This window comes from Cupressus sempervirens, chromosome 1 (assembly GCF_028749045.1).
Source record: "Cupressus sempervirens isolate cs-2001-9-10 chromosome 1, ASM2874904v1, whole genome shotgun sequence".
Lineage (NCBI taxonomy): Eukaryota > Viridiplantae > Streptophyta > Pinopsida > Cupressales > Cupressaceae > Cupressus > Cupressus sempervirens.
Window position 1 is genome coordinate 217,623,950 of NC_143118.1, and position 22,372 is coordinate 217,646,321.

General features: G+C 36.1%; 1 protein-coding gene and 1 pseudogene across 6 annotated transcripts in view; one reads left to right on the forward strand and one right to left on the reverse strand.

The window, feature by feature from the left end:
* Window positions 1-1,776: 1,776 nt before the first annotated feature.
* GTA2 (global transcription factor group A2) overlaps window positions 1,777-22,372 on the reverse strand; it is a 33,010-nt gene continuing 12,414 nt past the window's right edge. For all 6 annotated transcript variants that reach the window (XM_089820811.1, XM_089820791.1, XM_089820773.1 and 3 more), the window contains 21 exons: window positions 11,817-12,058; window positions 11,557-11,712; window positions 11,315-11,473; window positions 11,143-11,226; window positions 10,956-11,026; window positions 10,490-10,847; window positions 10,225-10,380; window positions 9,852-9,949; window positions 9,706-9,754; window positions 9,441-9,596; window positions 9,174-9,317; window positions 8,941-9,043; window positions 8,684-8,842; window positions 8,547-8,595; window positions 8,347-8,444; window positions 8,010-8,088; window positions 3,034-3,094; window positions 2,794-2,908; window positions 2,572-2,703; window positions 2,366-2,463; window positions 1,777-2,237 (listed from right to left, as the gene is read on the reverse strand). In XM_089820811.1, the coding sequence (XP_089676937.1) occupies window positions 1,995-2,237; window positions 2,366-2,463; window positions 2,572-2,703; window positions 2,794-2,908; window positions 3,034-3,094; window positions 8,010-8,088; window positions 8,347-8,444; window positions 8,547-8,595; window positions 8,684-8,842; window positions 8,941-9,043; window positions 9,174-9,317; window positions 9,441-9,596; window positions 9,706-9,754; window positions 9,852-9,949; window positions 10,225-10,380; window positions 10,490-10,847; window positions 10,956-11,026; window positions 11,143-11,226; window positions 11,315-11,473; window positions 11,557-11,712; window positions 11,817-12,058 (2,810 nt within the window). In that variant the 3' untranslated portion in view covers window positions 1,777-1,994. The remainder of the gene's footprint in view (window positions 2,238-2,365; window positions 2,464-2,571; window positions 2,704-2,793; window positions 2,909-3,033; window positions 3,095-8,009; window positions 8,089-8,346; window positions 8,445-8,546; window positions 8,596-8,683; window positions 8,843-8,940; window positions 9,044-9,173; window positions 9,318-9,440; window positions 9,597-9,705; window positions 9,755-9,851; window positions 9,950-10,224; window positions 10,381-10,489; window positions 10,848-10,955; window positions 11,027-11,142; window positions 11,227-11,314; window positions 11,474-11,556; window positions 11,713-11,816; window positions 12,059-22,372) is intronic.
* Window positions 17,999-18,828, forward strand: LOC149576927 (isocitrate dehydrogenase [NAD] regulatory subunit 1, mitochondrial pseudogene; annotated as a pseudogene).

Here is a 22,372-nt window from a genome sequence, read left to right on the forward strand (position 1 = left end):
TACATTGCAAAAATGATTTGTAATAATAATCCATTTGTGCCAACACAAAATTACAAACCAGAACTAAATGGAATTGAAATAGTAGCCATATAAAATTATAATACTATAAGAATAATTTGTATTCAAGTCAGTCAATTATAATCACGATACTTCGTGTTCACAGAACATAACAACATAATACTACATGAAATTATTTGCTGCAATAAAATTCAATTTTCTCTATTTCAAAATTTTCAAGAAACATACAAGCCATATATAAGTGGAAGGAAACTATGGCCATTTAAAATTGTAATTGAGATGATTTGCAATCAAATCGGTTAAACTATCTTTTATTTCAAATGTTTATGGAAATTATATCCAAAAACTTTCAAATTTCAACTAAGAATCATAAATTTTAAAAACCAGAACTAAATGGAACTGAAAGAGTTGCATAAAATTACAATTGGAATGGCTTTGTATTCAAATTATTAGTGTAAATAATTAGTTATTATTATACTTAAGTTAAATACATTATTTTATTATTTATAATATAAACACATGCATAGTCATATGAGTTTGTCTTGTTGACAACATAAGAATTTGCATATTTATTCGAAATGTCATTTAGACAATACAGTTGTTCGCACTCTAATTAGGCACATAGTGTCTACATCTCTTTATGAGATACACCTCGATATTCTTATCCCCTCATCATCGCACTAACTTCTGTGCTCAATGAAGAATAATCCACTCTTCGGAGACATGTGCTTAGTGGTGAGACTCATCACTTCGCTAACTCCTAGTCATTCTAGATGCCTTTATATATAAGCACTTCTAATCTGTATGTACACATGATATTATCAATGATCATCCATCATTGGTTCATATTATGCTAGTGTTTGAGCTTCTTGATCTTGGTGTTATTTTGCCCTAAGGCAAATTTTTACATGGTATCAGAGCTACACCAAATTCTCACACAAATCGACTAAACTCTCTTTTTAGATTACTTTTTATTATATTCTCCACATGGAAAGAACTTATAATTTCTTCTGAAATTACAAATTAGAGCTAAATTGAACTGAAACAGTAGTGATTGGGATGCATTATATACAATCAAATCTGAACACTTACGAATTCAACTAAAATTACAAATCAAATCTAATAACTGAAACAGCGGCCGTGATAAATTATGCTTGGGATGCTTCGTATTCAAGTGGGATCTCTTTTTAATTTAAAATGTTTATACGGTCTAATTCAAAAAATCCAAAAACTTTCAAATTCAACAATCATTTTTCAAAAATTTCACTAGCATGCCTCTGCATCAAGCCTTCATTAATTTCCGATCGTTCTCGTGTATAATCAACACCTCTTTCTCATAATGATAAGGTCAAAATATGACCAATCATTACAGTTGCACCATTGAAATGCGTTGTTTCTGAGCAAATACTTGCAATATCAATCATATTCATCTATACCTTCAGCCATTTGATTTCTATAATAGTCTCTTTTACAATACTGTCATTATATTTTCCCTGTACGCGTGTGAGAATTTGTAGACTTACTTGCAACTCGTTATAAAAATGCCATCAAAGTAGGAATATCGGTTCGTTGGAAACAAGGAAAGGCAACATCTATACAGCCACGAAAATGCACTGTCTTACGAAGGAGAGGACTTAGAATTTTTTTTTGAAAAGTTAGAAAAAACAATGTGAAGGGAGTGCATTTTCGTGGCTGTATAGCCACGACCGGAAACAAGTCAACTAGTGCAATTATTGCACAAGCTTTTCTCAAAACAAATTACAATAACAAAAGCATCTATTCTTAACATCTTTCGAGTTACAATAAAATTTATGTAAATGAATATACTACAAATAGCTTTGCAATATGGGCAGTGACATTATCAGCTCTTGACAAACCTGACGTACACAGGCCATGAAAAATTTGCAGCCACTGAAAAACCCGAAAGCAAAATAAGCTTGAACCCTCAATTTTCACTAAAATACACTAAGCTTTGGTTATGAAGCTAATTTAGCAAGATTGCTCATGTCTAAGATTTTGATATCAAGTGTGTCATCAATTTTAACTATTCCATCTGCCCCGTCTATGCCTATAAGTTTGCCGGTACTACCGCGATATTCTCCACTGACAATCTTTATCTTATCCGACTTTTTGGGTAAGATAATCTCAATTTCAGAAGTAGAAGCCGTAACAATTTCACCATTTCCGGAGGGTCCCAATGACACCTTGCACGTTCCATCCTACAGAAGTCAAGATTAGATAACATCACATTTTTCACCTTTTTACAATGAATCTTCTCGGGCATTTAAATATTAGATTCAAGCATAGAGACAGTACATCCAAGAAAATGGTAAAGCAGGTTTTTTACCAATAGAACATCTTTAATAACTGCAATTTGTGGATCTTCTCCAGATCTTCTTAAAGTAACCACTATATCTGGAACTAACCCACCCTCTTGTCCGCCACCTTCATAAAGACAATAAAGAGGAATACAAAGCACATTTCAGTACATGAATTCGATGAAGTGCAAAGAACCCGACTTGAAAACGAGACCAGGAAAGACTAGAATAAAACCTATAGTTGGAGACATAACATCCAATCCAACATTTCCTGGAGTCATTGGTTGTCCACCAGGAGTGCCAGGCAAATATGACGGACCGCTAGGAGTACTTGGAGTAGAAGGTAAGTACGGACTAGGTGCATTTCCTGCAACAACATAGAGAAAAAATATTAGGTATAGAAACATTTAACATAACACGACACAAAAATATGAGTTTTTTCATAAGATCTACTCACCATAGCTGGGGCTATCACGAGGTGTGCCTGCTTCACTATAATTACCACCAGGAGTATTAGCCCACCCAGAGCCAGGTGTGGGAGCTTCATAAGGCCTTGACGAAGGAGTCCCAGGCTGCAAGCCAAAACAAACATCCACCATAAAACTTGTAAGTGAACCACAACCACAAGATGTTCCTGTCAAGAACAAAAACATCTGCTTGTCCAGATAACAAATAGGTGTCGAATGGAGAATAAAACCTGATATTGAGGGGTCCCAGCTCCCCAAGATGCTGGATTTCCCTCCTCCCAATTGTTGTCCCTGGACAATCATAAGCAGACAATTACAAGAGTATTTTATGCAATTTCAATTGTTGTAGAAACAGTGCAACCATTCAAAAGAAAAAAGTTCAATGTTCTTATCTAAGCCCACAAAGAAAGCATTAAAACACCTATGACTAAACTCTTACAACTAAACTCTGTCAATACAATTATTCCACACCAATATTATTAAACGATCTTATTTAGGCAATGAGAAACTAAAAACAGGTGTGAGATATGTGCTTAAAGGTGCTACTACACAGATTACTATGTTAAGTTCTTATCTGTAAACATGAGCATGTAATTCAATAGCAAAGCACTAGTATAAATGGGCCACTAAACATTGGATTCTCAAGTACCTGAATTCAGTTTAATTAACAAAAAAATTCCTAGATTTCTAAGAGTGCCACTACACAGATTACTATGTTAAGTTCTTATCTGTAAACATGAGCACGTAATTCAATAGCAAAGCACTAGTATAGATGGGCCAGTAAACATTGGATTCTCAAGTACCTGAATTCAGTTTAATTAACAAAAAAAATTCCAAGATTTCCACTCGATATCTTAGTTGTCTTTTATCACTTAGTTTGTCATGATCCCCTAGCTCACCAGAGCACTAGTTCAAGTGAGGTGGTGCAAGGGACGGTTCATCCCTTGAGACTTTAATTGGTCTTGAGATCAGTGATCCCTTGAGACCTTAATTGGTCTTGAGATCGGTGAGTTTTTCCTTCTCCACAATAAGGTAAATGGAGAAACAAACCCCTTTATATACATGTAGATATATGTATGTGTGTACATACGTAACATCTCAAACACAAACAAATATTAATAATACAAAGTCCCCGGTAAGATAAGGAAATTTAATATTTATAGATGGTAAGAAACTTATTCTGTGGTCATCTATAATAGATATTCGCCAATTCCAAATTTGTGTCTTATAATAGATCAATTCAGGAAAAATCATCTCTAATAAATGGAATGCCCCAAAGTCCAGACTCAGCAATGGCATATGTAAAAACACCTCATATTTCGCGAGTCTTTTCAGAACAACCCAGAAGGTCATCCAAGTTTCAGAGGCAATACCAAAGCTACTTATAATTATGAATGAAATGAATTCCGCCACTGCTTATACATACAGGGCAACATAAGGCCATTCAATAGGCATACAGGAATGAGGAGGATCTAAATGGATGCAGCATAAAAAACATTGATGAAAATAGATAATCAAGTCTATGTTCCTTTGAATCAGCATTGAAACACTTCAACTTAATATGTTTTAAATTTAATGCTTTGACATTTCCCAGGGTTTACATTTTTTGACATGCATCTGGATACAAACCCAATGCCTCAGGTCTTCTGTGATCTTACTCATTTTCAAAACTACTGAAAATGAGTAAGCAACTGTATTCCTTAGAATCAAGATTGGAACACTGCAAGATTGTTACCTATTTACCTTAACATCTTTACATTTAAATTTTTAATGCATCAATATTTAGAGTAGCGTATATCTGGATGCAACCGTATTTCTTATTCTTTTCACTAAATGTCTTACCTTATGGACCTCTTTTCATGATTATTTTGAGCAATGTTACACAAGGACATGCCCCTTATGGATTTCCAGTCATTCCAATCCCCGGGATACTTTGACAACATAGATACAGCTGCGAAACATTTGCTGTGCCCACCTCCAAATAATCAGGGAAATTCCAGAAATGTAGGAAATTGACCATCACATTCCCTACCACCCAGTGTGAATGGCATATTGAATTCAGGTAGAATAGAACAAATACCTTTGAAAATACCTCTACATGTTCTTCCAATGATGTCAAGAGTATATTTTTGGAAAGATTATACCTTGATGCCAGATTTGCAACTGGAGAGAAAGCAATATCACCTGTAGCATACTGATTGAAGCTTAATTTTGAATCCAACTTCAGATCTGTTCTAACAATGGTATTAGTTTGCTCCTGTTCGGCTATTTAATTAGATTTATTCATGTCTATCTGGGCAAATGTTATTGCATTGACATTCAATCTTCTTAGTTGTGGCATGTGTGTAGACCTACGATTAACTGTATCTGTCCAGATTCCATGCCAATCTTGATGTGTTCAAATTTGTATTTTCATATAAAAATGCACTTGGGTGAACACTAAGCATGGGAAGCATACAAAATGTGGGATGTGATTTACAGGACAGGCGCCAGAATTGAGAAGTTGTCTATTAGTAGGATTTCAATAAGCTCTTGCATACAAAATGTGGGATGTGATTTACAGGACAGGCGCCAGAATTGAGAAGTTGTCTATTAGTAGGATTTCAATAAGCTCTTGAATTCAATTTGGAATGAAAAGAGTGAACCAAGGAGGAAGAAAAACCTATTTTAATAAAGCAATGTGCCAATCAAAGTCTTTCTATTCATATAGAAATAACTACATAAAATTTAATAATCCAATGAGACAAATAGACACAAATTAAGTGATGTTAGGCAAAGACATGCCCACTCGTTTATTAAAGAAGATTGGAAACTGCCTAATATGATCAACGAAACCTAATTGCACACATCAAGGCTGCAAATGTGAACAGAAAGAATTATATTCATAAAAATGTGGGATAACAGCAAGCAAATACAAAAGCTGTTTACACAGAAATGGAAAGAGTTTTGTCAGTCAAGTCTACTTTAGGTCATAAAAGGGGGAAGAAAAGAGGAGAATCAAAGAAGAACCTAAGAAGAATAAATTATAAATGCTCAAAAGGAAAGAAATGCTCCACCAATCCTCAATGGAGAAACACCAGTCCACCATCTTCCTAGCACTGTCAAAGGCCCAGATGGAGTGTAATTAATCCATAACTGCTGAGATTAGAACTGTTTGATGATGCAGAGACAATATGAATAAATGCCAGATGTTTCTCATTGAACAGCTCATAACTACATTTTTATGTGTGCAGTTCTCTCTGCTGTCCTGCAGTTTAAAACCCTACCCTTTCTGAATGATGGCCGTCATTTTCCTACTTACATATTAATACATTATTTAGATCAAATAATGTTAAAGAGACTGTAACCTCTTTTATTTAACATGAGATGAAATGTACTTTCAATTTTACGCATAATTAGAACTTGCCTTTGATTTCGGAATGTGACTTTATCTTACCCTCAAGCCCTTTTGTTATAATGAAAATTGTTTATATTATTCCTAAAAGCTCTTACTATTTTACTACATCACAATATTCTGTATTCACTCTTGGCATGTCTGTTTCAAGTTGCTAAAAATATTTTACAGGTGTAATAATGAAAATGTAAGGGCGGAGAATTAAATCCTATAGTTCCTGAACAAACTGCTTTGGGTCTTGCTTCTTGTTTAAAAAGTAGGTGTCTGCTGCCTCAAGTTTCTGATTGTCACATCTTTCAGTTTAAATATGGTATTCTGACCTTGACTCTATTTAGGCATAAAACGTCTTGAAGCAGTGAAGTGGAGCCAGTATTGTAAAACTTGCCTTTGCTGTGTTTTTTCATTTCAAGCTCTGAGCTCAGTGAGTACATGCTCCTATGGGCCTAAGTTTAAAGTTCACCTTGTCAAAAAGGATGGCCAATGAAGTGCCATGTGGTAATTGATTATGCTGGAAGATTCAAAGCTGCCTTTTGCTTGGAGAGGGATGTAATGTTAATCGCTCAGAGTTGACCTTGGACGTATTTTCCTGTTCCTCAATGCTGAGCATCTGTTCCTTCAAGTGTTACCCCGACTTTCTAGGACAACTAATTATTTTCCCGTGTTTCCATTAAGTGTCTACCCCTTAAGTTTCCGACTGGCACATCTTTCAGTTTAAAAATGGTATTCTGCCTTTGCTGTGTTTTTTATTTCAAGCTCCTGTAGCTAAAATTAATAGAATAAGCATAAACCTACGTACCCCGAGGATGCGTCCCCACACGATAAACCAAGGTTTCCAAGACAAGGACGTCCCCGGGATGGGTATGGGACGTCCCTCCACCGTCCCCATTTTGGCAAAAAGTGCAGAAGACGTCCCTGGTACTTGGGGATGTCTTGGGAAAAAAACAGGGGATGGCCAGCCGTCCCTAGTACAGAAACGGGACGTCCAACCATACCGGGGACAGCCGGTCGTCCCCTTTTTCCAGTGAAACACAGGGATGCGTCCCCCCACTAAAACTGGGCTGCACAGGGGGGCACTGTCTCAGCGTCTCGGGCAGCGCCACCTTCGCCGGAGACGGCAAGACATCTCCACATCACCTGTGGATGCGGGGGATGCCGGGTCGTTTCCCGCGGCAACAAGATAGGGGACATTAAATAATTTAAAAACAAGGCATTATTTTAATATTTTTTTGGCGATGAGTTTTAACTTCTAGCCTCCAGGGGATGATCATTGCTCATTCATTTGGCATTTTGATTTGGACTCTTGGAGACTTGGTTTTTTTTTTTGCATTATATACTTATTTTGATATCATGATTAATGCCACATGATACTTATTGTAATCATCTTTATGTCATGACTCATATGATCATTGATTAGATAGTAGATATGCATACTATTGCAAGCTTTGATACCACTTGTTACAAGCTACGGTTGCCATTGCACCAAAAGATTGACCTATAAATGCCTGATACAGGCATTAGACTTGTAGAATACAGGAGGCAGTTCAGCCATGTCACGAATCCCGAAGGGACGTTGTGGTTAGTCCAACAAAAACTTGACTTGAGGGCAGATCTAGCCATATTGGCACCCCAAAAACAATTGATACAGGTATGACATGTTTAGAGCACTTCCAGACTAATTTTCATACCCAAGCAACTATGAGAGCAGAGGATTTAAAAATTGATGTCAACAGGACTGTATAAATGGAAGGCATAATATCAAACCAAAATACAAGGGAAATGACACATTGTATGAGACAAGCATCCAAAGTATACCTCATAGGAGTCATTGTTGCAAGAGGATTCCATGCACGATCCCGCATAGGAGTTCTCATGCCATCATGAATAGGAGTTGCTGGAAAAAACAAGTTAAGGTTTTGTGATCAGAAGTAATTTTCCATATCTGGTGGCGGTAAGAACTGCAGTATAATTAAAACTATCAACACCCTCACACACCAAAAGCCAGTGCCAATACTTCTCTGCCAACCTATCCAATCTTATGAAATAGCATCATTTAAAAAATTCAATTGCATTACTTCATTTGTTTCCAGTGGTCAATGTACTACCCATTGAAGACGGAGTTTCTAACTGTACATTAAAATAGGATGCTTACCTAATGGATCACCCCTCATGGGAGTCATGTAGGGATGCATTGGTGTTCTTGAAGGATGCATTGGTGTCTCGCTTCCGGCTCCATATCGAGGTGAATCTCTGTTGAAAGTATACCAAAAACATAAATTTAGATGTTCCAATAAAATGCAATCATTAAACTTGCAAAAGCGGTCCTTGAAAATGAAATGCAGACAGACATACCTAGCAGGAGTTCCTGTTGTGGCTGTATCAGATAAATGATCACGATTGACTGCAAAACACTAGGTCTGTCACTGACTCGGAAACAATGGAAAATTCTAGCACGATGACTACTCAAAATTGATGCTATCAGCACATACCAGTAACAATTTTCATTTGAGATTCTAGCTCAATCCTCACAGATTGACCATGTACATCTACAACACGTCCACGATACCCCTTAAAAGGACCCAAGCGTATTTTAATAGTTCTACCAATAAGGATATCCTCATGCCTCCTTCCACCCCTGTGCCGTCCTCCTGCAGATTTGGTAAATTTTTAGTATAAGTTACAGTAAATCATCCATGTGACACTAGTGCATCCACCAAATTTAACATTGAATATATGAGGCGCCTACCATCGTATTGGGGATTGCCACCACGAGGTGGCCTCCTTGGAGATGGCATTAATCCTGATGGTGGCCTTAGTGCTCCAAATCTTGAAGTTAGCGAACCATTGTTCTGCAAAGGAAAATACATCCAAATGCTTTATCAGTTATATCATATGAAGTTATGAACACATCAACTCAAGAAACACTTGCATAGAGTGGGGGACAAAAAGATAAATGCATACAAAAAGAGATATACTTACATCTCGTTCATTTCCTCCCCGTGATCCACCAACGGCAACACATGACTGAGCCCGTGCACAGATGTAGCCACCATTCTCAAGGTGATGACGGTCATGAATGAAAACAACACCTCTATTCATGTGCTCAATCGATCCCTGTTTGCCCTGAAACAAAAATGATATAGATATATTTTTGATGTTAATATAACCAACATATCTCTTAATGTCATGCAGTGAAGCTCCAAATGAACCTTACATAACAAACAGTATAGAACATAAAGATCTCACCTTGAATGGGCCTTCAAGAATTCTAATGACATCCTTCAGAGAGACAGTATTCATGTATTGATCTTGTGCTTTGAAATTCCGATCAAAAAGTTTCTTCCGAATATCTCTCAACTTAACAGTGACAAGTTCTGATCTCTCTGGAACACCTTTCAAAACCTACGAGATAACAAGTGTTGAATATATAATAAGAAAATCCTTTCAACATTGTAAAGGAACGTGTAGAACAAAATTATATCATTCACAAATTCAACCAGTTTCATGGTACCTGAAACCCATCACTCTCAACACGTACAATTACACCAAAACTTGTGTGACTGCAGGAAACCAATAAATTAGTTAATAAATAAATAATGGTAAGTACTGGAAAAGAAATCAAGAAAGCATCACATGTATATTTCTACTTTAACTCACTCAAGTTGCACAAGATCATGTAGCTCATAGTCTCCTAGTTTAGTAACCCCCGAAGTTATTTCAGAGCTTTCAACAACATTGTCAGCAAATACACGAATCTGTAGGGAAAAGCAAAAAAGTGTTCGTATTCAGACACCATAACAGAAACAAATAACATCATGCAGACAAAGTTTTATCATATAGCTGTAACTCTAATGGATCTGTTATACATAATGATAAAATTATAGGAATATCAATGCATGAGCATTGCCTATAACTTCGAACTCTAACCCAGCAAAAAAATGATACACTAGATACCTTAAGAATGCTGATTCAATGACAAGAAAACACATTTGCATCACTGCAATTTATTTCAAACATAAAACCAACTCACATCTTCTTTGGTTGTATCAGATACGAGCACCAGAACATGATTTTCCACTTTAACAACCATGCCAGTAGCACCCTGATGGTTTCCGCTCACAACCTTCACATGATCACCAGCTTTGAAGAATTTGCAGAGCTCATTCTCCTTGAAGGTCAAAGTTCCCTGTACAGGAAAACAGTATTAACCATTTCATAAAGTTTCAACCCTGTGAACTGGAAATATAATAAATTTCATAGCATTGCAGAAAAGAATCAAGTTGAATTAATAATACCTGTATGCCCTTCTCTTTAGGTTTGACATGGATATTATCCTCTTCTACTTTCTCCACCCATCCCATTAAATTTTTCAGGTCTCCTCGAACAACCACAACTGCATCACCCTTCATGAAATGACCTTTCTTTCGATTGGCCAATAACGTTGACAAGCCAGCTACATCACCACTTGCATCATCTCCAGGCTTTTGAAATTTTTGAAGCTCATCGAATGATGGTTGAATGTTTTGGGAACTTATAGATTTCATAGATACAGTTTTGTAGACATATCCATCTTTGAACATCATGCCCTCAATTGTCTCAAATACCTCTCCAGTAACTGAATCCCGTTTCCGTTCAACGGGAATGCGCATATCTCTGAGAAAAATATGGAAGCCCGTTGAATAATACTTGACAATCCATTAGAACTTATAATTCTCCAGGGAGAAAAAAAAAATCGATAACATGAAAAACAAAATAAATTACTTGACTTCACGCATATTAATGAAGCGAGGTGGAGGGACAAAGGCCTTCTTCTTCCCTACATCCTTTCCCTCCTGCATGCAAGGGACAGACTCGTGAAGTGTAAGTACATGTTTAAAAAAGCAATCTCAATTTTGAAGCTATTAGGTCTTTTTGTCATGCCTTAAACAATAGGGCATTCCCACTTTACCAATTTATTTGCCATGGCTTGCAAATCTATCCTAGGAACCAGCTTCACTGTTACTCTTTGTCTCACATTGTCCACATCCATGACCTGAGAAATAGTAAACATTAAGCTGACATATCAAAGACTGTAAAACAAACAATATCATATAAAGTACTCAAAACATGTGCTCACTCACCTTTGCAAGATCACCTTTGTAGGTTCCAATTTTTACCCGCACCCAGGTATCCTTGGAAAGGTCAACTGATTTGCTTTCTACCGAAAGCACATCTGTCATTTCCTTGATGGGGACAAGCTTGATCTTCTGGGAATAAATGTTTCGAAGCCCCTTACATGCCTGCACGGACCATGGATTCAGATTCCTAAAAAATATAATGAAAACAAACCAACAAGGAAACAGGTGCAATCAAATTGTGTTACCTCAAGAACATGTGCTTCTTTGTCTGCTTCAACATAAAGGTAGCTCTTAAGATGATCAAGCGCTATAGCTGATGTGATATGCAAATCTGTCCCCTGGGACTTCAGATCAAGGTACTTTTGCATAAGACAAACAGCTGCCTCACGTTCACGACCGATCTAAAGCAAACAATAAATTTGATCAGATAACCATAATTCAAATCCTTTGAGAGCATAGCTGTGAATAATGACACGGTTCCCAAACTAAAATTTATGTAACATACCGCACATCTGACCATCCACAACTTTGGATCCTTCACAGATGGTAATAATGCTTGTTGTTCAACATCTGTAGTCTCTTCATCATATTCAACATGATCTGAGCGTGCCGCATATCTTTGCTGTATCAACCTTTCAAGATCTTCCACATCCTGTTCCTCTTGATCATCTCGAGGGAGGAAAGGACGGCGATGAATCCGGGCATCATCTTCATCTTGTAGTTCAGCCCCAGCATCATTAATAAAATCTGTTCAAAAATCAATTATTAAGGACACTTACCGAGATAATGAGCAAGAAAGACTCATGAAAATGCAGGAAACACATTTGTTTAACAAAGTCCGATATTATGTTCATCGTACACTTGGTAACGATACTGCTAGCCATTCAAACTGCCCATAGTTATTGTAGCACTGAGAGACATATTTTTCATAAGCACATAAAAGTGACATGTGGTACATTGCTCAAAATGGGCCCCACTTATACTTGACCGATATGTTTAACAAAGTCCAATATTAAGTTCCAGAGCACACTAGGTAATGATGCTACCATCTATATTCAATTTCAAACTGTTCATGATTGATGGAACTTTATGCAACACATTTTTCATAAGCACATAGAAAACCCTCCGGCGTAAAGCTCAAACTAGATCCCACTAGAGAAGAAATTCCATGCCCACAAAAATACTTCACTTGACCTAGAGAAAATAGCAAGTGGAGCTTCAAAGTTCCTTGTCTTCAACCACTGAATGATTTGTTTAACTTTTAATGAAAAATAAAACAAATAATATGTAAACCATGAAAACTTGAGGATGTGAAAATTTGATCGGGCTCGTGAAAATGATAATAGGTGAAGGATGCAAACTAGAGGATGTGAAAATTGGGTTGGGCTCATAAATTTCCAAGGACACACATATACAAAATTCTAAGTGTAAATTGGACATCCACAGGAAAAACATGTAGCTGTGGAAAAGAAAGGGATTAACAAATGTGGAACCTTACATGGGTCCTACATGATTGTTCATTTTTCTTTTAAAAGCTGTGTGTACCACTGTGGTCTAGATTTAAGAAATGAAAGAATGATGCATGATTAACAAGTTGGAGAAAGAAAACAGTGCAAGAGCACTACCACATACAAGAAATAAATGATCACACCAATACAGGTGATCGCATAAGTCAAAAAAAGGGCTCAATGTTAATGAAGCATATCTAAAGATTGAAAATACTTTATAATAAAGACCCAAGAGTCAAAAGAATTAATATATACAAGTCTGCAAAATTGCTAACACAAAACAGAAACTCCCTACACATGAGCTAAATGTTTAATAGAGACAAGAAATATCTACTTTCAAAAATCAGAGTTAAGAACAAAGAACACTTCCAAAATTTGTGTCTTTTTAAAGCATCCCACCACAGATATATTTTAACTTGCTTGCATTTGTACCCAAATTCACATTTAACTGATGACAGGGGAATTTTAAAAAAAACATTGAGGATCAAGGAGTAAAGCTCATCCAGGCAGGTAAACACTTCAGAAAATATTAATACTAGAAAAATCAGCAACAAAACTCTGTTTGCCATAAAAAAATGCAAAATGCATAGTGAACAGCTGATTATTCCACTTCCAATTCAATTAGGATAGCCTTTAAATAAACAAGGAAGATGTTCCAGCTTGAGCAACTATATAAAGGGGTGGAGAAATTGCATCTACCAACCACATTTTTCACCCCTTTGAGGATTATCCAGGAATAAATATTTATATTTCTGTCTGTGTTGCATCTTTACATTTAAGCACTTCATTAATTAAATAACTATTTTTTAATTCTTCTTAATGATCATTGTCATTTGCATGTCCCACTATAGTTTTTAACCATAATTTTATATGCTTGAAATCTTCGCAAAATATTTTAGTCAAGCATACAAATTATTGGGTATCAAAGCCAAAAGGTTCCTTGAAAGTTGTCAATACATTTGATTTAAGTGTCACAGAGGGAATTGTGTATAACCACTTTTGACAATTATCACCAAGGTGTGCAGGTTGTAAAGGGAGACAACCTTGACAAAATCTCAAAAGAAGCTTAGAAACACCAAAGAAAGAGGAGTTGATAATAGAAGAGAACAAAGTTGTTGCAAGAAACAGTTACACAGAGATGCGCATCCCCCTCCAAAAACTTGTGTACACAATATGAGACATCTCAAAGACTTGGAGACATAAGAGAAACATTCCCCAACAGCACCATCAACTCTGTCACCTTTGCTAGAGAAATGGCTCACTGTATGGAACATGCCATTACATACTGATTGCAATCTTTTAGACTTGACAACCATTTTATCTTTCATGGGCCACTCACAGCAATGTGATACAGCAGATTTTGCTTTGAGTTTTGATTCACCTTAATTTTTAAATGGCCTCCAAACCTGATAAAGAATTGCAGCTCTCAAAAAATGATGTGCTAGGCATCACAGGTAAAAGCCCTTCCACCAAAACAAATCCTTCTGACTGGGACCCCATACACTCTCTGTCACCAGGGATACTTCAGTATTTCAAGCCCCAAGCCAAACAATGCAGCAGAAATAGAGAAAAGTCTGGTAAAGTTATGAGCCCCACAAAAACCCTAAAATGTTGTATAATGACTCCTAGAATAATGATTTAACCTCTGCCAAGTATTCCAATGCATAAAAAGATGTGGCCACAACTTAAAATCACTTAAGTTGCATACAAATATATGCTCACAACTTGAGCATAGAACAAGGAACAAGCCAAAAGGTCTTATGTGTATTAACAGGTAATTCTTGAGTTGCAGATAATCCAAAGGCTTACCTTGCGTAATCTACAACTTTTTGACTCACAAAATAACTCTCATCCCACATTCGAACAAAACCCTGATACTTCACACTCATAAAGTGAGAAAATCAGGGTCTTGCTGATCCTCTTGTCCTACCATTGACCATTCATATACTTGCACACTGTTTCCATTGTTAAATTTCTAATAAGAAAAACAATATAAGATATTTTAAAAATTCATTAAATCTTGAAATTAATAGAATAACATACCTCAAACACTCTTCAGTACATATCTCTGATTCCTCATTACTGCAACTTGTGAGTTTGAATAAGCAACCCTTTAGGACTAAGCCACCAATAATTATATTAATTAAAACTGTAGGCCTGTTTATTCAAATTTAATTGTGTTTGTATCTACCATACTAATGTCTAAAAATAATGCAAATACTATATTTTTACTCTCCCTTGATAAATTCACTTTCATTCACTAGCATGGGGTCATCTAGGGACATTCTTGAACCAAATCAATAATTACTAGATCAACATAAAAAAGACATATTCTTACTATAATTGTATTTACAATATTGTAATTAAATAAAACAATTTCAAAATATACTACCCTTCACTAAATAGTAATGACTAATAGCTTAACTATGAACCTATAATTCTAATTCTGGTGAAATTGATAGGAGTGCTTGGTGAGTTATCCTTAAAAATTTGTTAAAGTTCAAGAAATACTCGGGATGACATCATATAAAATACTTAAATCATGTTAAACATTCTATTATGGCAACAAGAGTAACTGCCTATTACCATCTCATCAACAATAAATCACAAGAACAACAATATTTTTTGGAATTGATAATTACCTTGACATACAAAAAGTCGCTATTGGCTTTGTTTTATTTGATATTAACATCATACATGCCTAGATATGAACAAGGGCAAAAGAAGTGTTGATACAACCTACAAACCTTTGCAATCAAAATGCATGGAAAGGTCACAAGGTATAAGTTTAAGATGCTAGATCTCACAATAACACTCTAAAGATATTTTATTTTTAACAAAACATTAACCAGTATAACAATAATGCACAACATATGGTCTCTCTAGGTCACAAATGCATAATTCATAAATTTATCTTGTCTAATAATCTGTTGAAGATTGTAGCTGTGATAGAGATCTTTATCTCTGATTTTATGAAACAGCAGTATGGCCGTTATGGTTATCTTCAGCTGAAGAAGACATTTGTAATAATATTTGACATACTATTATATGATCTGATTTTATGAAACAGCATTATGACCGTTATGGTCATCTTCAGCTGAAGAAGACATGTAATAATATTTGACATAATATTATATGAGAGACATGGTCATGCGTCATGCATCATGGCATGTGTATAGAAATTTGATTAAAAAAAATTCAGAGCGGGTGCAATCATGAAAGAGTGATTAAGAAATTCTCCGTGGCAATGAGTTTATAACTATGTACCCCGGGGACGCGTACCCACCCAAAAAGCCAAGGTTTCCGAGACAGGGACGTCCCCGGGATGGAGGGACGGGTATGGGACATCCCCTCGCTGTCCCCAATTAGGCAAAAATTGCAGGGGATGTCCCCGGTTCTTGGGGACTTTTGGAAGAAAAAAAGGGGGCGGCTAGACGGAAAGGGGACGTCTAGAAGTCTCCTAACCATACCGGGGACGGCCAGCTGTCCCCATTTTTTGTGAACCTTTAAAAATAATTTTAAAACAAAAAACTTTATTTTGTGCGTCCCTACTTGGTCGTCCAGTTGGCTCTGCCTCTCCAAATGCCCTAAAAGGTCAAAAAAGACCACATTGTAGTTGTTTTGTCATTTGTTTGGTTTTGCATGTGAAGTTGGAGAGTGTTGCAGCTGGCTGGGGTTTTCATTTTGCAAGAAGAGGTGATTTTTTTTCCTTCCAAGAGCTTGAGCAGCAGTCTGCTTCATTTTTCTATATTTTGTTTTCTATATTGAACTTGAACATGACGATGATACTTTATGGCAACCCCCTAGCCTTTGGGCATATTTAGATTTCCAATTTCTTATGATATTGTTCAGTGCTAAACTTATATTATGCATATTGTCAATTAAGTACTGAAATTGGTTATTATTTCCTAGATGGCATTCAAATGGTGTATGTTAAGGTTCTATAATGTTTAAATGACATGTTTTGTGCTTAGTTTCATATGATGACATGTATATTTGCAATTTTCAGTGTATATTTTAAAATTTTCCTAGATAAATAATCGTCCCCATTTGCCGTCCCCCCGTACCCAAAATTGCCAAAAATATTTGCCGTCCCAGAAACTCGTCCCCCGCCATCCCCGTCCCGCAAACTTGAGAGAACATAGGTTTATAATTTTCTGAGTATTACTATTTGTGGCTGTAATTAGGCGATTAAAATATAAGCTGAGTATTATTATTTGTTTAATGGAGGCCTAACTCTCTCTTACAGCTTTATCGTCAAGTATGGCATGAGCATAATTTGTTTTGTTCATAACATTAGTGGAGTCAAAATTTCATTGATTATTGTATTTGCTAAGGATCTCCTATAGAGCTGACATATCCCTATGTTGTATTGAAAGTGTTGCTTCCATATTTCTGCTATATATTATTTGGCTGGTATATTGCAGTTATGTAATGTGTTGAAATCATCTGTCATGAATATTATTGGAGTTTGAGATTAATCTAATCGGCCTTCCAAAGGCTTCGAGTGTGTATTAGGGAAATATTCCTATCCGCTATATTCATTGATGGTACCAGAACTAAATACTTCATTGTCAACTATATCTGAGTAGAGATATTTCCGTGGATTACTACATGCCAATAGTGAAATCTTTGTCGGTAGTTACATTGTTACGGAGCTCTACCACAAATATATTTCTTGTGCACTAAAATTTAGCTATCCATAGCTTCCAAACGGCATGATATGCCTTTTGGTGTTAAGTGGTGAATTCTAGCATTCTAAGTGAAATATGGTGATGTGTGTCGTGTTTTACTCTTTTGGGAAGTGAGTGCATGATCACGCACATCTTGGAAGGCTTCTGCAGGATCGAGTCAAACTTGGAAGGAAGCAAGGCAGGCCATTAACTAAACAGGCTAAGGTTTGAAGGCAGATCTAGTGCAGGAGCAAGATTAGTGTTTGATAGGGAGGCAGAAATGGGAATAACCTCTTCCATGGCGACAAATTTCACATTCTTTCTGGCATCGTATAAGATAATGGTTGATAAGTAGAAAGAGTGGGTAATGATGATAGATATTTCTCAACAAGAGATATTCAAAGTTTTAAAACATATATCTAAATTTCTAGAGTGATGGCGCATTGGGTGTAAATAAAACTATTAGTTTTTGGAGCAATTGGGCTCAGAAGAAGTAGAAGATCAGGTGTGGAGCAATGAGACTGAAGGAGTTGTGGAGGTGGAATGGAGGGGCATAACATACATACCACAACCAAGGGACAGGGAAGCACAAGATGTGATGATGTCAAGGGAAGGCACAGGCTCCCTTGTGACAGGAGCGGCGCAATAGGTAATAGAGGCCCATGCACGATTCAATCTTTTTCAAGACATTCCGTGTGAGTGGCAACATGACCAACGTGCCCTTGAAAGTCATCAATTCCGTCCGCAAAAACAAGGTGTGTTTGAAGGGTGACCAAGCCACACCCATTGGTGGTGGCATGAGCTCTCTGCATGTACAGTTGTAGAAGGAGTTAGACCTCTATACCTCACTTGTCCACGACTTCACACTCCCTGGCCTTCCAACTCATCGCGACCATGTTGGCATTGTCGTCATAAGGCAAAATACAGAGGGGGAGTACTCTAGTCTTAAACACAAGGTAGTTCTCAACGTCATCGAGAGCCTCGAGCTGATAACAAAGTTTTGTTCAGAGGGGATTGCAAACCATGCATTTGAGTATGCATGTCTCAACAATCAAAAAACAGTGACTACAATCCACAAGGCCAATATCATGAAGCTTGTAAAAGGACTCTTTCTTAGAATCATGTTACAAGATTGCAAATAAATAACCTAGAATTAAGTATAATGAGATTATTGTTTATAACCACTACATGCAACTTGTTTCAAAAACCTGAATAGTTTAATGTGAGGATCTCACTTCAATGATGATTTGGCGTCATCTCTCCTAGACTTACATGGAAGTCTATTTTAAAGAGATAAGTATTCTATGATTATGATTTTTTGTTAATAGTGTTTACTTTTTAGTATTGATCTCTATATATCTCTTTATGATAGGTTGATTTTATTCATCTCTCTTGGCTACAAGATGTAACAAGAAGCAATGGGATGATGAGAGATTATATGATGCAGATGCTTCTTGCAGTCTTGAACTAAATTGATGTTGCATATCTTCATAAAAGAGGAAAATTATATACAAAAAATATCTAGAGGAGATTTTTCAGCTTCAAAGGGAGGTTACGTGACAAAGGGAGATGTCTAATTCTTTGCAAGCTTTTTATCTAAATGTGGCGATATCTTGAGAGGAAGACTTTGTTGAGTGAGAATCTCAGCCATTCTAATTCATATTGTTAACGCATTCTTCTTTGGAAGAAGTTTGAGGTGAAAACCCTCGTTCAACTCCTCTACGGGAAGGTATGGTGGACCACCCTCTTCAAGTAAGCATGGTGGAAATGCATTCTTCTCTGGGAAAAGTTTGAGGTGAAAGCCCTTTTTCAGCCCTCTGCGAGTAGATCTGGTGGACCAGTTTCTGTGACTAGGTATGGTGGAAATGCATTCTTCTTTGGGAGAGGTTTGAGGTGAAATCCCTTGCTCCACCCTATTCGATAGGTACTGCAAGTAGGAATGGTGGAAGTCATGTGTGTGACTCCACGACTTTAATTTTATGTACTTATGAAGTAATTATGGTAAATTATGTTATGCTGAGATAATATGTGTTTATGAGAATATATGTGATATTGACATCTTTGGTTGGAGATGTGTAAGCATGCCATACTAAAGATCTCTCTCTCTTGCTAAGGGGGAGTATTGAAGATTGTAGCTGTAATAGAGATCTTTATCTCTGATTTTATGAAATTGTGTTATGGTTGTTATGGTCATCTTTAGCTGAAGAAGACATTTGTAATAATATTTGAAATAATATCGTATAAAGACATGTGTCGTGTGACATGCAAAGAGGCATACGTATGTAAATTTGAAGTTCTTTTGTTTGGAAAATGAAGAGACCTTCAATTGGGTAACGAAGACACTCTCTCTCTCTCTCTCTCTCTCTCTCTCTCTCATATATATATGAATGTATGTATAGCATCAAGCAAAAAGCATTGTACTTGAACATTTTTATATCAATTAAAAAGATATTTTGCTGGTGTGGCTGGGCTTTTCCCTTCAAGTGGAAGGGTTTTCCCATGATAATTTATTGTATATTTTGTGCCTTCTTTCTCTACTTACTGTTGTTTTCCTGGTCACAACATTAACATAATCAATGGTGGAATCCAACAACAACACACAAGGAGTTACTTACAAAAAACACCCAAGTTGCTAAGAGTGAAGATAAAAGGAAGAAGGAATATTAAATTGCACCAAGTGGACCTACATGACAGACCACACAGAATCAAGCATTATTTTAATATATAATTGGGTATTTTTTTAAAAATTGGTTGTCCCCCAAATGTGTAATGACACAATAGTGGTCGTGTATCAAGTGATACTTTAAAATGACCACCTTTTTTACCCTTCTACATATAATGGATTCCATAACATGTGTTACTAGCTATAGGTGGTTAAGTTGCATAAAATAACAACAAAAATGTCAGAATCCAATTTACATTTGGACTTTGTAAGTGTGCAAAATTGGCTATTACTACTACTACAAGTACACTTCCTAGTATTTCTTATAACATATACTAATACCAATAAAAAGGGGACATCATAATTAGGGTTTCAAATGAGGGTCATGACAAATGATAATGAAGATTCCTATCGTAAACATGTATACTATAGCATTGTCCTAAGAACAGACCATATTAGAAACGTGAGGGGAAAGCACATTATGCTTCTAGGAAATTGTCCTTAATATCTAAAGCCCAAATGCTCCAAATTGTTGGATTTAACCCAAAAACAAAGATAAACCGCCATAAGGAAGACCCAAAAAGATACAAGACAAACAACAAGATTATCCTGGGAAAATCCTTTTAGAATGAAGGGAAAAACCCAACAACATGACAAAAAATCATTTTATTAATAATAAATTCAAGTGTACAATGCCTTTCCCTTGAAGCGATATATATAACATAAAGACAAACTCTTCACATTCTAACTAAAGGTCTCTTCGATTTCCAAAACATAACTCTCTATGACAAATACAGCTCTTCGCATTTCCATGCCTTCACGCATGTTGAAAGACACGTGACTTCATATTTAGTATTAGAATTCAATCATAAGTATCCTCTTCAGCTAAAGGTGATCATAAAAATAATAATGTCCATATTTCTAGAGATAAAGACCTATATCGCAGCTGATGTCCATAATTCTATAGATACAGATCTCTATCGCAGCTACAATCTCCAACACTCTCTCTTAGCCACAAATAGATCTTTAGCTAAAGAGTCACACAAGGCTACAACCAAAATATCAATCATTATATCTAATCACATAGATAAAATTCATGGAATCACTCAACATGAAAACCCTACAAGAAACACAACTAACTTTCATCATGATGTTATTATCACACTAAGAGAACAATTTACTCATTGTTAATAATCATGGCATCACTCAACATGATAGACCTATAACAATTACTTATTATAATGGAATCACTCAACATAATAACCAGAATAATTCATTCACTACAAAAATCATGGAATCACTCAACATGATGACCTTGTAAGAATTACAACTAAGTCTTTAATCACGGACTCTCTCAACATGACATCCAACTCCTAGCACAGATTCTCTCAACGCGATGTCATCATGGACTCTCAACATGATGTTCACTTCCCAGAGTGAAAGAGTTATCATAGTTGATTCTTACAATCTTAGTTATTCACAAAAGAATAGAAATACACATAACAAAAACAAAACTTAGTTCCATTTAAGTCTCAAAGTTAACCATACCTAGTTTGTTTAACACATAAAATCACAGCTGAAACTCTTTTCCAACAAGACTCTCAAAATCTCATCATGGACTCTCAACATGATGTTCACTTCCCAAAGTGAAAGAGTTATCATAGTTGATTCTTACAATCTTAGTTATTCACAAAAGAACAGAAATACAAATAACAAAAACAAAACTTAGTTCCATTTAAGTCTCAAAGTTAACCATACCTATAGTTTGTTTAAGACATAAAATCACAGCTGAAACTCTATTCCAACAAGAGTCTCAAAATCTATAATACCAAGATATTAACAGCATATGTATTAATGGTGGAGATTCAAAATGACCCCTCTTAACATAAACAATTTTGATCATCACAAGTAGATGAAAACTCCCTCTAGAGCTAAAACATCTCCCTTACCCTCTAAATCAACATCCTTAACTTTATTGCTTCTAGTTGCATCTTGCAACCAACAAAGGTTATTAATAATCACCGCACACACGAAAGAGATTAATTTATGCCTCTACACACCATTATGAACCAAAATGCATAATGGAAAAACTATAATACTTAATCTCCAAAAGCAGAACAAATAGATGAAATGTGCATTTGCTTTACACATATCTTTTAAAAGACACACCTTAAGCCCTCTTGGAATTACTTTCACCGATGTCATGACACAAACACAG